This window comes from Passer domesticus, chromosome 17 (assembly GCF_036417665.1).
Source record: "Passer domesticus isolate bPasDom1 chromosome 17, bPasDom1.hap1, whole genome shotgun sequence".
NCBI classification, from domain to species: domain Eukaryota; kingdom Metazoa; phylum Chordata; class Aves; order Passeriformes; family Passeridae; genus Passer; species Passer domesticus.
In genome coordinates, this window is record NC_087490.1 from 2,992,463 (window position 1) to 3,006,641 (window position 14,179).

Consider the following 14,179-nt stretch of genomic DNA (forward strand, 5'->3'; position numbering starts at 1 on the left):
TAAATTTTTTTCTCTGAATTAGGGAACATCCAGTGCAGCAGAACTTTAAGATCAACATATACTAATAATGGATGCAATTTAAAAATAGGTTTCAGTTATGTCATACACCTGGGAAGGGACACCATGGCTTCATAGCCAGGAAAATGCAGATTACTCTTAAATCTGCAGCATGGTCACAGCAAGAAGAGTGCTGAGCAAATACCCTCACACCCCATTGGTTGCTGATGCCAGGGGGGAAAGAGAAATTTCCTATTTGCCATATTTTAAGGATGAGGAAAGAAGGCAGATGGGCTCTGGGCCCGAGCTGCCTTGCTGAAGAACTTACTGCTGTGGGATTTTTGTACTGGAAGGCTGATTACTGGAATTCCTGTTTTGCCCTTGGTAGATGCTGCTGAACATCTTAAAATCTGAAACTGGGAATGGCAGAGGGAAACAATCTTCTGGAAGTGTTAACTGTTCTCAGTGAATGTGTGAGTGAACTGACTTTAAAGACAGATCTAGGAGGCAAGGTGAAGAAGAAAGTTGGTTGAAAGGGACAAAAGCTGCTGAGAGGGAAAGAGGATGAAAAACCTGAACTAACCTGAGGCAAACGTGGAACATTAACTCTTTTAATATATTTTAAGAGGTCAGGCCTTAACAAGAGCACTCTGTTCAGCAGAAGTACCACCACCCTGAAACAGATGATGATCACTGTGTTTTTTCCTGTTACTCATTAACTCTTTCACCTTGCTCCTCTCATTAGGTGGAGGATGCAGTGACATCCTGGCCCTGGCCATTCCCAGCTGGATGGATGCACTCTGCAGTGTGCAGAATGCACAGCCTGTGGCTCCTCTCCCTGCCAGCACATCCCCCTGGCCCCTGCCACCCTCCTGGAGGCATTAGCTCAGTACCAAACCTCTCCCCACTGATCTTAGAGCAGCAGGGGCTCCTCTCACCCCGCAGGCTCCTGAGCCATCCCTGAGGTATCACCCCTGCAGAAGCTGCTTCTCAAATCCCTCTTCCCTGACACATTTCTCATTCCTACTCCTTGAGGCTGTTCATGCTTTTCTTTAACAGCTCTGCCCTGCAACGTGTGACTTTACTCTGATGCAAAGGCATTACTTCTCCTACCTGAGTTTTTGGGATCACCCTCAGTCACTGTGGAAAAATCAGTACAATGCAATATTACTGCCACACTTCCAGGGCTCTGAGACCCAAAGAAGGAAGTGTGGGGTTTTATTCTTCTTTCCCAATTAATCTGAAAATTCTATGAATTGCATTATTACCCAATTAAACCACATCTTTACAATTCCCTGTGTACTAAGCAGGAGGGATGGATGGACAATAATCATCAAAATGTCTGTGCTCCAACAAACCTGGAACAGCTCAGGCTCAGGAGGATCTGACACCTCCCCACTTTGTACTCTGAGACAGAAACACCTCCCAGCCAGCTGGAAAGTCTCACAGATTCTGTAGAAATCCATTTCACTGAACTTTTGTTTTTCTATCAGAGCTTAGCTTTGATTACTTCATTCTTCTTTTTACCCTGAAAACTATTGATTTAACACTTTTTTTTTTTTTTGCATGGAACTTGACAAGGTAATTTTTCATTTTACTTTACCTAAGAAAAGGAAATGCAAATCTTATTCACAGCAGAATTGTTGTTCCTGGTTCCTCATAGCAGTGTCAGATTCAGAAAGTGGACAAAATCCTGAGACTATGTGAAACTTAACTGGTTGCAAAGATCAGAGAAATCATGCCAGTGGTCAGTTCTGATGGCCACAAAGATTAGCTGTGCACAGCTGAAGCAAGAATCCATTGGGTTGTTCCCCTAATTCTTATCTGTCTCACAAAGATCTAGATGTACATGACCAGAAACAAGCTGAGTTACATTTCTCTTTGGAGTGCCCTTGACCCTGCACTGCTGTTCAGTGAATCTTCCTAACAGAGCTGGCCTTCACATGCCCAGCAGATACTCCTTGTCCTATTACCACTCATGCCTCAGGAGCTGAGGTGTAGAAGGTAACCCATAATTTTGTGCAGGCAGATCTGTCTGCAAAACTGCAGAACCTGAAGAAGAAAATCCAAAAGCAGGAAATCTTCAAAAGTTTGAGGTTTTTAATTGTGCATGAAGGGCTGTTAATCCTGTGAGAGTGGCTGCTACCAAAGCTGACTGCTCTGCAGGAACAGACACTTCATGTCCTACAATGGCAGGGAGCATTTGGCTGAACCCAACTCCTTCATCTGGCAAAGGAAGCTGAGCTGGCAAGGCCCATTGCTACAGAGCTGTCATTGCCTTGAACTCCTCTCTGTCTTTTTGGAAAAAGCAGAGCTGACTATGAGGATTTAAAGATATTTCCCTCAAAGCCCAAGAGACCAAGACCAGTTTCTATCGGTTCCTGTCAGTTTAGGGCACAGCATTTCGTAAGCATTTCTTAGGTTATGACTAACCAACAACAGATTTCAGTTTCGGGTAATCTGGGAGAATGTTCTTATATACCTTTATCCCAATTAACCATGGAACTACTGAGATGGCTCAGCCACTGCACAAGGCCAGTGATTTCAGGGAAGTGAACTCTCACCTCAGCCAGAAAACTATCTGTGGGCTTGGTTCTGCAAAATGCTGAGCAAGGACAGATTTGGCCCAAGATGTGTCTTGGTCCTACTTTATACATTGAGAAATCAAATCACAATCACAGTTTGCCAGTGACTGACATTCAAAATCCATACTAAAAGTAGGAATAATCTCTAGCTTTTCATCACCAGGGTCTCCTCTAGTCTACCCAGCCACAGATATGAGATGGTTTAAGTGAAGAGAATCCCTTCCCCAGTTTGTCATTAAGACATCCTTACACACTGCTAATGAGCTGCTTCCCTCCAGGGTCAGAAAAGCCCTGCAGAGCACAGAATACAGGCAACAACTGAAAAACACAATTGAGGGGATTTAACTTTATACCAAGTTTGTGGAAGGATTTTTTTCTTCATTTTGTTCTGTTCCAGAAAGCAATTACATGACAAGGGTCATTATCCTGAAATGGCAGGGGAGAAATCTGACAAACAAGAGTCCACTTGCGAAACAACTGCCCCCACCCTTTCTGTGGAAATGCACTGAGGCTATCCAGAACCATCCCAGGTTAGCCCTGACTTGGCACAAAAGAGCAGCCAAAGCACAAAAAAAACATCACACACAGCTTTAGCAGTTGCAGAGCTGAGATCACATCTCTGACTAAACTTTCTATACTTTCATTGGTTTCCTCATCGTTTCAGCCCAGTTTGCTCTGGGTGATTGACATCCCATTTACCTGCTAAGCTGTGAGAATTGGTGTTTTGGAATCTCTTCCTATCCAAGGCAAACTTTCCAGGGTGGTGCTGCTGACATGGTATTTAGTTTGTGGTTTTGGAGTGCTTGCTCTTTGTTTATTTTGAGTGATATGAGGAATAGCAAGAAGGGTTCATTTTTATGGCATGGGAAGCAACTGCTGGCATTCCAAAGGGAAGGACTGAAGAGGAGATCTAGGACTGCACTGAGGACAAGCACTTTGTCCACACTGAGCTCAGAGTCTGGGAAGGACAGAGGGGATCCTGGCAGGAGCTGTGGGGGGATCCCTGCTGGCTCCCCACTGCAGGAGGGGAGCTTGCTGGGTCTGTTGGGTTTGTGCTGGCAGAGGACTCGGTGTCAGATCCTCTCCCCCAAGTCTCAGGGGGATCATGAGGAGCTCTCAGTGCCACTGGAGCAAGACAGAACTTTCCCATGGTGAGTCTTGGCTGCCTTGCTGCCTCCCTCTCCATTTACAAAGGATATTCATATCCCCTTGGCAGGCACAGAACTGCACAAGGTTAAAACCAGCCCCCTGATTAAAGTGACAGTTAAGAGTAATCTGTTAGATTTTCTTCTCCTCTCCCAGAATAATGGGTTTTATCTTAGAATAACTTGGAAGCTTTCTCTTTCCTCAATCTTCCAAAGGAACCTGAATTTTCTTAGATCTATCAGATCAGATGAAGAAACCTTTTACTGCCATTGGCCTTTGATCCTTTCATGTCCTTAAAGAGGCTGTCCCAATACCTCCTAAAGGCAGAGAGCAGCTCCCTGAAGCACAGGACTGAAGGGTGTGTAGGTATTTCTGCAGCCTACTTCAAAAAAATCCTAAATCTTTAGGGAACCAATATTTACTCTCACTCTTCTGGTCATGTAACTGAATCAATGTGTGTGGATTCTTGACTCCCAAACCTTAATGAAGTGCAGAAACATTTTCTGAGACTGAATGCAAGATCAGAAGTGTTGAAGAATTCCATTCAAACAAACAGAATCATGTAAAACACGATTCCATTTCCTGTATTCCAGTAATACAGAAAATGCAGGTTGTCTGCTTTTCATCTTAAAGAGACTGTATGTTCAGGAAGAAATAGGTAATTGTTTCTAACATCATTTCTCCCAAATGGCCTGATGGAATGGATGGCTAAAACCACTTTGTAGCTTTGACTCCCATTCTCTACCTTAGAAGATAATAGAGATCCACAGAAGACAATCAAGGTAAGGCACAGCTAATCTTTAAATACATTTAAAATATATTTTACCAATTTCCAGGATTTTTCTCCTTGTGCAGACCAGAATTTGTTACCAAAAGTAGAAACAACAGAGCAATAAAGGGGAAAATTTCAGTAAATTAATTCCTGTCTGTGATAACCTTAAAATGAGCCAGCTTCTTTGAGTGCAATGAAAAGAACAGAGTCCAAATGCTGAAAAGTTTTAAAGTGGGATGAGAGGCAAAGCACTGGGTTTGTCTGTACTGACATTACCACTGCATTTATATTCAAACAAGTTGATCACATAATCAAGACAGCTCAGACAACTTTCCCCAACACTTTCCCTGCCCATCCCGTGGCTTTGTTTGTGCAGTCTGCCCTGTGACACCACAGCTGGAGAAAGAGCTGGATTTGCAGCCACACCACAAAGCCATCACGGCCTCAGCAGTGTCACAGAGCTCTGGGTAGTCAGACTGGGCAGTGCCGGGGTGCAGATGCCCATCCTGTGTTCACACACACACACAGCACTCACCGGCCACCACACCATGCTGCGTCCAGCCAGGAAAAACCCCCCCACTGTGCCTCGGTTGGTGGAGTACATGGCCTGCAAAAAAGGAAAAAAGAAAGTTTTCATCAAATTTCAAGTGTACCAGGCAAGCTATACACAGGCTGAGAACAAACAGCTAGAATGAAGGGATTAAAAAACACACAGGCAGGATAAAATGGAAAAAACAGAGAAGAACAACCTTATGATGAAGAAAATAATACAATGGAACAATGATTATTTTATCTAGGTCTGCATTAGCCATTCAAGTTTCATTTCTGCACCTTTCATTATAGTGTGAAACACAAAATTAAATTTAACCAAGAAAAAAATATCACTCAAGTAAAAGCTCACATGAATTTTTCATTGAGGTGAAAAGCCTTTGCTTTCAGGCATCAAAATAGACTATAGGGTGCAAGTTTATTTACAGAAAATATGCAGCTTTTTTACTCAATACAATCCTGCCCCTACAGGTATCTGTTTTCTTGTGATATCAACATTGTGCCTGATTCCCTCTGAAGTTCCAAAAGAAGAAGCCAGCTAAAATTTCCTTTTTACCAACTCATATTGTCTGTCAAGGGATGGGCTTTAGAGGAAAGTTTCCTCTAATTTTTTTAATGACCTTGAGCCATTATTTACTGGATTTCCATTGTCATCTCTGATGGACTTTGAACAGGTAAATAGAGAGAGAAGACCTGGGAAAAATATCCATGTATTTTTTTCCGATGCAGAAGAAAGGAAGTAAATATGATGGATTTACATTTAACTGCACACAGCAACTGAGTAAGTATTTGTCCAGTACAAATGGCTGGAAAGAAAAGGCTCAAGGAATTAACTGAGCACACAACGGCTGGAGAAGCCAGAGATCAGCCCCTCATTGTCAGAGATGTTTAACATGAAGTTCAACTACAGCAACAGCCAGACTCTCACGCTAAGACCCAGCTCCCTCCTGCCAGACAAGGTGTTCTGGTGGACTGAGGCTTCAGGTTTTTAGCTATGTTTTTGGCCTCTGTTCCTGTGCTGAAGAGGCAAAGAAAAAGTTGTGTCCAGTTTGTGCAAACCATAAATTGTTGGTGCCACTCAGAATATTGCCGGGTTGTTAGAAAGGGACATTTGTTCTGCAGCTAACTTTTGTGCACTGTGAAATGTTGCTGGGATGCTCCTGGAAAGCAGAGGATTCCTGAAGGGCAACCCCTCCTCTCTGCTCGTTGCTGGTCAGGTGTTCAGGTGACCGGGAGGGCTTGCCCCAGGGAAACCCCAATTCAGTGCCGGTAGCTCAGAGCATCGGCCCATCCTCTCAAACGCTTCAGCTCTGGGGTCCCAGCGCTGCTCGTGTCCCCTGGCCGCCGGGGCTTTGTTTCCCGGGGCTCGCTGGCAGCGCTGGAGGCACCGCGGGGCTGCTCCGCTCCGAGCCCCGCGCCCTGGAGCCGCCGCACAGCCCCGGCCACGCTGCCCTCCGCCGGCCCCGCAGCTCGGCACAGGCGGCCCTGCCGTCCCGGTGTCTGTCCCGGTGTCTGTCCCGGCCCTGTCCCGGTCCCTGTCTCTGTCCCGGTCCCTGTCCTGTCCCTGTCCCGTCCCTGTGCCGGTGTCTGTGCCGGTGTCTATCCCGTCCCTGTCCCGTCCCTGTCCCTGTCCCTGTCCCGGTCCCTGTCCCGTCCCTGTCCCTGTCCCTGTCCCTGTCCCTGTCCCTGTCCCTATCCCGGTCCCGGTCCCTGTGCCGGTCCCGTCCCTATCCCGTCCCAGTCCCGTTCCCGTCCCCGCGCTGGCAGCGCTGCCGTACCTGTCCCCCCCGGCCGCACTCGGTCCCCTCCCCTCCCAGCCCTGCAGCTCCCCCTCCCCGCTGTCCCCTACGGCATCACCTCACACACCCACCCTCCCTGCAGCCCCAGGGCTCCGTGGCCGAATGCCACCCTCGGGTCCCGCCTGCTCCTGAGAAGGACCCGGCTGATCACCGATCGCATCTCTCCATCCCACACAAAGCCCATCGCTCCACCTCCCCCGCTGGCTCCATCCACCCACCCAAAGGATGCCGCCCTCGGTCACCATCCCCTCTGATGGAAATAAGTGCCCACATTTTGCCCACCATGCACTTGTTAACTATTTCAATTAAGCATCAAAATCTTTATCAAATTACACATTCTCTAAGTTATTCTGCCAAGCCTCTATTATCTACCTGCTCATTAAGTAAAACAAAATAAAATCCCAACATACCCATAGTCCCACTGCCAGAACTACCAAAAAGTAGAGAACAATAACAGAGATGTCTGCAGCATTGTTGATCCTTATGATGGATTCCATCCTGGCTGCTTCTCTGGCTTTCTTCTTCTTTCTCTCCTTATGTGCTTCTTGCAGAGTTCAGGTTAATGATAAACTGCTGTCATCACCTACGTCTTATATAATATATAACTTCAGATTCACTTGTCTCCAATGGGACACAAGTTGAAGCTGCTGCTTTTCCTTGGACAACTCTTTCCCAAAGACTGCTCCTCTGTTACAGGTGCTGCAGATTTCACAGTTCAGTGTCCCTGCCAAAGGTGCTCGGGGCTTTAACATCCACGAGCAGATGTCTGAGAAGGAATGACACAGAAAGGAGTGGCTTGGCTGCAATAAACCTGCATATTTACCTCACTGTGGGTGAATACTTTTTTTTTTTTTTTAAGTGGTTGTACCTGTAAATCTAGTAATGGGAGATGTACTTCTTTTAGTTGATGATGGTAAGCAATTATCTGTGAGGAGTGACCTGGCACCTGGGGAAAACCCAGGGGTCCAGGATCTGGGACAACCTCTGTGTCATCTCTCAGCTCAGCAGCATTACTCAATGGAGAAACAGTCCTGTGTTTCTGGGAAGGAGAAAACTTGAATCTGCTTCCATCTCTCACATGGGTACAGGTAAAGATGCATGTGAGCACAAGACCTGGACCCAGGAGCTTACTGGGCTGAATTTCAGGCTGTTTAGACCATGGTGTTGGCTCTCTCTATTGTAGCTAATCAGCTTCACATTTGAGTAAGTTCAAAGTTCATCAGAGCTTGGGTCTGCTCTCCCTTTATTTGCTCCTCTGACTTCAGAAATAAGCTAAGCAAAGCAAGTGGTCACAAAGATGTGGCACACACGGGTTATAAACAGATCCTCACAGATCTGAGTAAGGAAGCTTCCCCAAATAATGCCCATGATCCTCTGTTTGAGCTAGAATGGGTCAGAGAAATCAAGGTTATTTAGAACAATATATCCGGGTGCCAGGCACATTTCTGGGCTGTGAGGATATCTGAGACTCCCATTCCCAGCTTGATATTACGGAATCATTATTCATTTACAGCCTTTTGGGTGTAAAATGTGACCTTGAAGTGACAGTGAACAGAACAAGCAGTCAAGGACGTGGGAAGCACAGCAGGCCTGGCTGATCTTGCAGGTGTTATTTCCTCGGAGATGGAATCGAGGGCTGGCACTCTGTTCATTGGCAACGATTTTCTCCTGGGTAAACTACCCTGTGGTAATTGTGGCTAATAAAAAGCAGCAAAGAACCTATCATACAATGGGATTACTTAAAAGAGTGAAATTTAAAATCTCTCTATTGTTTGAGCACCCTTATAAAACAGTGTCACCTTTGATAGTTTAGGCATCTCTCCCAAACACATTCTTCAGTTTGTCCTACATGACTGTGAAATGTTAGCTTTAAATCCAACAGAGAAAAAATTAACCCTGGAAGCTGCTGAGCATCCAAAACTCCCATTAGTTCTGACCTTCCCTGCTGTGTATTTCAGTGGAAAATAAAAGACTTATTTACTAACCTTAATTATCAGGAAACAGTTTGCCTAAGATAGGCTGCAGATGGCACTTTACAGAGATTGACGCATATTCCTCCAGGTCCTTGCACCTAACAAAAAGTTTGGTTTTCATGAATCCCATTTCTGTGTCAGCCTACAGAGGCAAGCAAAGAAAACATTAGTCAGGAACTGATCTACCCTAATGTGCCTTGTGTTCTCACCCCAGCCTCTGCAGAAGAGAGCTCAGAGGCTGAGCAGCACTGCAGCCTCTGTCCACAGCTCCTAGTGTGGCCACACCAACAAAATTCCAAGGTTTGAAACACTAATGGAGAATCAACATCTGAAAAATAGTGATCACACAATTCCTATATTTATGTACAGTGGAAGCAAATTTAATTATTTTTTTTATTTCTGTAGGCCACAAACAGAAAGTAAACAGAAACCAACATCACCTCCAAGACTGTCAGAAGGGGAGGCAGCTCTGAATATCTCATCTCCACATCCTCATATCTGCAGCCCAAAGAGAAACCCCGAAGCACTGCAGGTTGTTGGTGTACCCAATGATTCACTGCTCAAATTCAGTGCATACAAAAGGCATGCACTGAAAGGTCAGGCAGGTTTTCAGATTGGAAATAGGCTAAATCTTTCTTTGTGTTAAAGCTTTCAGAGATAAGCAGCAGTGACTCTGCTGACGTGATGAGTGAACACCACATCAGAACACAACAGTCACTTCTTTTCCTCCCTCTCAGCTAGCAATGTGCTTCTGTGGGTCTCCCAACATCCTGAAGGGTCTCTTTGAGCAGTTTTAGGGTTCCAATACTAGACAAATTGACAGATAATTTGATATACTGAGGATATTTCTCTAGCTCTGCCTGTGAGCCAGGGCAATTTATCGAAGTAAGAGAGATTTTAACAGGAGTGAGAAAACCAAATAGTTTAAGTAAGATAACACAGTGCTTCTGATCCATGTCTGTAATGAATGCTCCCCTCTGGATAGAGCCTGGTGACATTAAGCTTATCATGAATATGTCTGTCCAGACCTGATAGACAAAACAGAGATTGGAGGAGAGGGCAATTAACTACAGACCAGCGAGGAACTGGTTCAAATTCCCACCCCAGGCTGCTGATGGAGACCAAATGGGATAAATGGCATGGATCTGCATTCCCAGCTCACCTGCACAAGTGTCTGATGGGGCACAGGGCAGCTCATGAACTGTGTAGAAGCTGCAATTGCTGTGCTGCCCTCAGAAAATAGAACTGTAGCACAGAAAATGTGAGAGGTACTGGCACTTAGCCAAGTCTCTTACAAACTTTGGTGTAAAAGTCTTCCTCCTGAGGATGACAAATGATACAGCAATGGTAAAACAAATAAAACTACAAACAAAGAGAAAGATGCATCAGCATGCAAAGTACCTCCCACAGAGGAACTCCTCTGATCTTTTCCCTGGCATTCCTCCACATCTCTTGATAAAGCAAGGAGATTTCTTTGGGGATGCTCTTCAGAAATGCTAACTTACACAGTATCCTAAGTAATGAAGGACAAACACAGACAAAAATTTGCAGTTATTTTATTTGCAGCAGGCCATATACTATGTCAGTAAATTCTCTACCCTCCTTTGATGGTTTCCTAGTCATGCAGTGTGCACTTGGGAAAGAGTTCCTACTTGCAATGGACAAAGTATAATTCAAAGGCTCTCAGCACAGCTTTCCTGATAATGGAGGGTGGCAGTTAGAGAATTGTTTAACATCTTTTTTTGATGCCAAATGTCCTTTTTCTCTTTCTGCAATCTTGATTAAGTGAGCAGAACCTGGTTCTAATTTGACAAATTAGTCACAGAAGGATGGCAAACATGTGGGAAACTAAAATGTGCAATCAGTTGAAGAGGAATTACTAAAAGGAAAAAAGATCTGAAGTCCAGTAGGTGTGACGTAGATAGAAAAAAAAATCAGCAGGAAAACAGGTGTTTTCCTAAAAGGTTATCAGAAAGAAAGCAAGGTCATTCTATTCTTATTCACTGAGAGGATCAGCTCAAGAAACATGGACAAAACCACGTATTTATCAAGAGACAAAAGAGATAACAAAAATGAACACTTTCAAGACTAATTTTCTGATTAGTATCTCTACAGAGGAGAAATATCAGAAGACAGAAAAATAGGTCTACATGCAGATAGAGCAACAGAAATGAAGTAAGGAAATACATTCACTTCTTCAGCAAATGATTAAATTATCTGTGTGTGATCGTTAAGTACACTCAGCCCTGCAGTATCTCAGTATTGCCAATCTTACAAAAAACAACAATCTCAGGGCTGTATTCTTCCTGCAAAACAGGACAAGACAGCAAATAATTTTTTTTGTTTGTTTATTAGTGTTTTATTAATTCTTATATTTAAGGAGGTTAATAGGGGAGGACTCATGGCAAGAGATGGGTTTGAAATGTCCACTGGGACTAATAAAGTTGAATAACAGATTAAAAATCACTGCCCAAAGCCAATGCAGGCTGTCACAGATTTAGCCACCTGATAGCAGGGCAGATTAATCCCCACAAGCAACTTCTCAATTGAGTAGCATTCTCACTAAAACACAAGTATTAGTATTATTATCTCATAAATAATAGACTAAACACTCATAAATAATAGACTAAATTACACAGGAGATTATGCCTTATCCTCATTATCTAATCCATTGTATTTTGTTTATATTAGAGTCTTGCTAACCCTTTTTTGGATTTTCCCTTTCCCTTGAAATAATGTGTCCAGAAAAACATTTTTCAGAGATGGATACATGCTGGCGTGCCACTTTTACTATTGCTAAACCTAAATAACAGAAGGAATTATGCAAAGGAGCTGCATAATCATCATTCCAACTCTCACAAGTACTTTTAACACTCATGTTCCAGAAACACTTTAGGGAAAACAGCATTTCAACTGCATAAAACACAGGAGAGAAATGAACAGGAGCTGAGCTGCTGGTGCCCCTTCCACTGAAATAATTCCCCACTTTTCAGGAGACCCAATGAAAGCCTTGGTTGCCCTACTTGATTTGCTCAAACCCAATGTAATTACTCCTGAGCAACAGACAGCCTCAGCCTTTGTGGGTATGTTTTGATTGCCTTGCAGCAATAAACAGCCACAATTATATTATTATTTATTGTTTCTGACAGTTTAATTTGATTAAAGAAATCTAAGTGAAGGGGGGGAAAGATCATAATCTACTAATGTCATAGGCTAATATTAATGTCCAATTTGGTGCACAGGGTCCCAGGGGCTCTTCAGTTTAAAGTGTTTGTAAAGTGTTTAGTTGAGAAATCAAATGGGGACAAAATAATATTATAATATATATGTGTATATGTGTGTGTGTGTGTATATATATATATATATATGAAGCTTCTTGAAAATGAGAGAGAACAGAAAACATTGTTGGAGAGAACCTGGGGAAATATTCTTTAAAGAATCTCTGGTCAGGATAAAAACAAATAATTTGCCTGTAAACAAATCCCTACTAGGGGGAAGGAAAAGCTAAAAAAATAAAAAATAAAAAAAATAAATTAAAAAAAAAAAACCAAAACAAACCAAACCAAACAAACAAAAAAACCCCCACCAGATTATGCATGGATTACTGCTGGAAAAAGAAAGGAGAGAAATGGAAATAATGAAGAGTGTGAAAAATATCCTGACATCTGAAAACAAAAATATCGATAAATTACCAGGTACATTTTTGCAGAGGTATCTCCCTTAAAACAAGTGTGATGCGGTCTTTGGATAGACATAAAAGGCCATTTGGTAGAAAGCAGGACATTTCTGAAAGGCTTTATGGTCCATGGGCCTCAGATACCAATGGTTTCTCCATCAGGTGTATGTCATGTCAGCCCAAGTGTCATTTAGGCGAGGATTCCTGCAGGGGTACCAGAGCACCGGGGCACATGAGAGGTGCCCAGGCTGGCTGTGCCTGTTTCTGGCATCCTGACTGAGGCACAGCCTGGTCACTTACATCTTTAGCTGAGTGTTTACCCACAGCAGATCATCAGACAATTCCTCCTTGCTCTTGACAGGTGCAGCAAGACCTATTTCCTCAGCCCGTGCTGCGAGGAGGCAGCCACACGGACCATTAAATCTAACTGGAAGGAAGCTCTCCCTCACGCCGGCAGGCCCCGCCGAGGCCGGGCAGCTCCCCGGCGGGCCCGGCCCAGCCGGCCGCAGGCCGATGCTCCAAACCTCACGTTCCAAACCGGCTCATCCCCAGCCCTGCTCAAAGCAGAGGCAGAGCGAGGACCATCAGCATTCCCAAAGTCAGAGCCACCTGCTCCTTTGTTCCTGTGTTAGGCAGATTACGCCTAAGAATGCAGCGCTCAGGCACAAGCAGGGGAATATTTAGGAATAGGCTGGCTTCAAACGCCGTATCTTTCCTGTTATCTGCAGGAAGCCCGACTGACTGGATGAGCCGGTATTCCCCAAACCCCTGCAGAGCCCAGGGAATACAGGGGTGACAGGGAACTCAGTTAGGGGTGCTCTTCCACCATGAGAAACGTTCTTCACCTCCCGGAGTAGTTCTGCGCATTCCTGCCATCCCAGGATGACCATAAAGCAACTAAAAATTCAGCATTGTATCCTTTTTTCTTTCCTGGTGCCAGGCTCTTGCTCCAAGATTTGATACAAAATTATCATTTGTACCCAAACCAGTGATTACAGCAATATTTTTCATCCATCCAAACCATGGCACAATCTATAGCTAGAGCCTAGAACAACATTTACTATCATACACCAAATTATTCAGCTCAACAGTGTTAAATGGAAACAATGACACATCCACATATAAGATAATTATACCAGTGCTAAAGGAATAGAGAGAAATCTCTGGAATGGTTTCCCTTTTCCCTTGCTTACCACCCCCTCCAAAAATGCCCCCATAAAAGTCATCTTGGTTTTATGGGGACTCCACATCTACAGTTCACTTCTTTAAAGCCAGAGGAGGATACTATTAGCAATTAGGAGTGGGAAATCAGTAAGACCCTAATAAAGAACAGTTTTAGCAGCAGAACATAACAAGTTCATCTATTTTTCAAATAATACTGCTGAAAGGAAAAGCTCCTGTGGGCTTGGGTAGCTCTGGCAGCCTGTTTAGCTGCCAGGAAGCTCAGGACCCAGCAGGACCTGTGATGGATCCACAGAACAGGTCATGATAACATCCAGCTTGTTCAGCAGCTGCACTTGTTCTGTTTCTTGTCCCTACAGCAATAATTCCTATGCTTTTCCCACACACACTAGCAGAGCACACAAAATCCATGTGGATGTATCAGAAACAAGGATCATGGGATGGAGCTTTTGGCAGCCTGGCCCAAGGCTCAGGCTGGGGGTGTGAGCAGGCTGGCAGCT

At 44.2% G+C, this 14,179-nt stretch overlaps 1 protein-coding gene and 1 long non-coding RNA gene across 12 annotated transcripts in view; one reads left to right on the forward strand and one right to left on the reverse strand.

The window, feature by feature from the left end:
- Positions 1 to 14,179, reverse strand: part of SLC5A1 (solute carrier family 5 member 1) — a 50,799-nt gene that overhangs the window by 17,896 nt on the left and 18,724 nt on the right. For 5 of the 11 annotated variants that reach the window (XM_064392554.1, XM_064392551.1, XM_064392555.1 and 2 more), the window contains 4 exons: positions 10,223 to 10,334; positions 9,984 to 10,141; positions 8,834 to 8,963; positions 5,036 to 5,107 (listed from right to left, as the gene is read on the reverse strand). In XM_064392554.1, the coding sequence (XP_064248624.1) occupies positions 5,036 to 5,104 (69 nt within the window). In that variant the 5' untranslated portion in view covers positions 5,105 to 5,107; positions 8,834 to 8,963; positions 9,984 to 10,141; positions 10,223 to 10,334. Of the gene's footprint in view, positions 1 to 5,035; positions 5,108 to 7,258; positions 7,617 to 8,833; positions 8,964 to 9,983; positions 10,142 to 10,222; positions 12,350 to 12,797; positions 12,943 to 14,179 lie in introns of those variants that run through there. The other 6 variants (XM_064392553.1, XM_064392556.1, XM_064392559.1 and 3 more) reach the window with 4 other exon arrangements.
- Positions 4,685 to 7,675, forward strand: LOC135282625 (uncharacterized). Its single transcript, XR_010348697.1, has 2 exons — positions 4,685 to 5,723; positions 7,545 to 7,675. It is a non-coding gene; the product is annotated as an uncharacterized LOC135282625 (long non-coding RNA).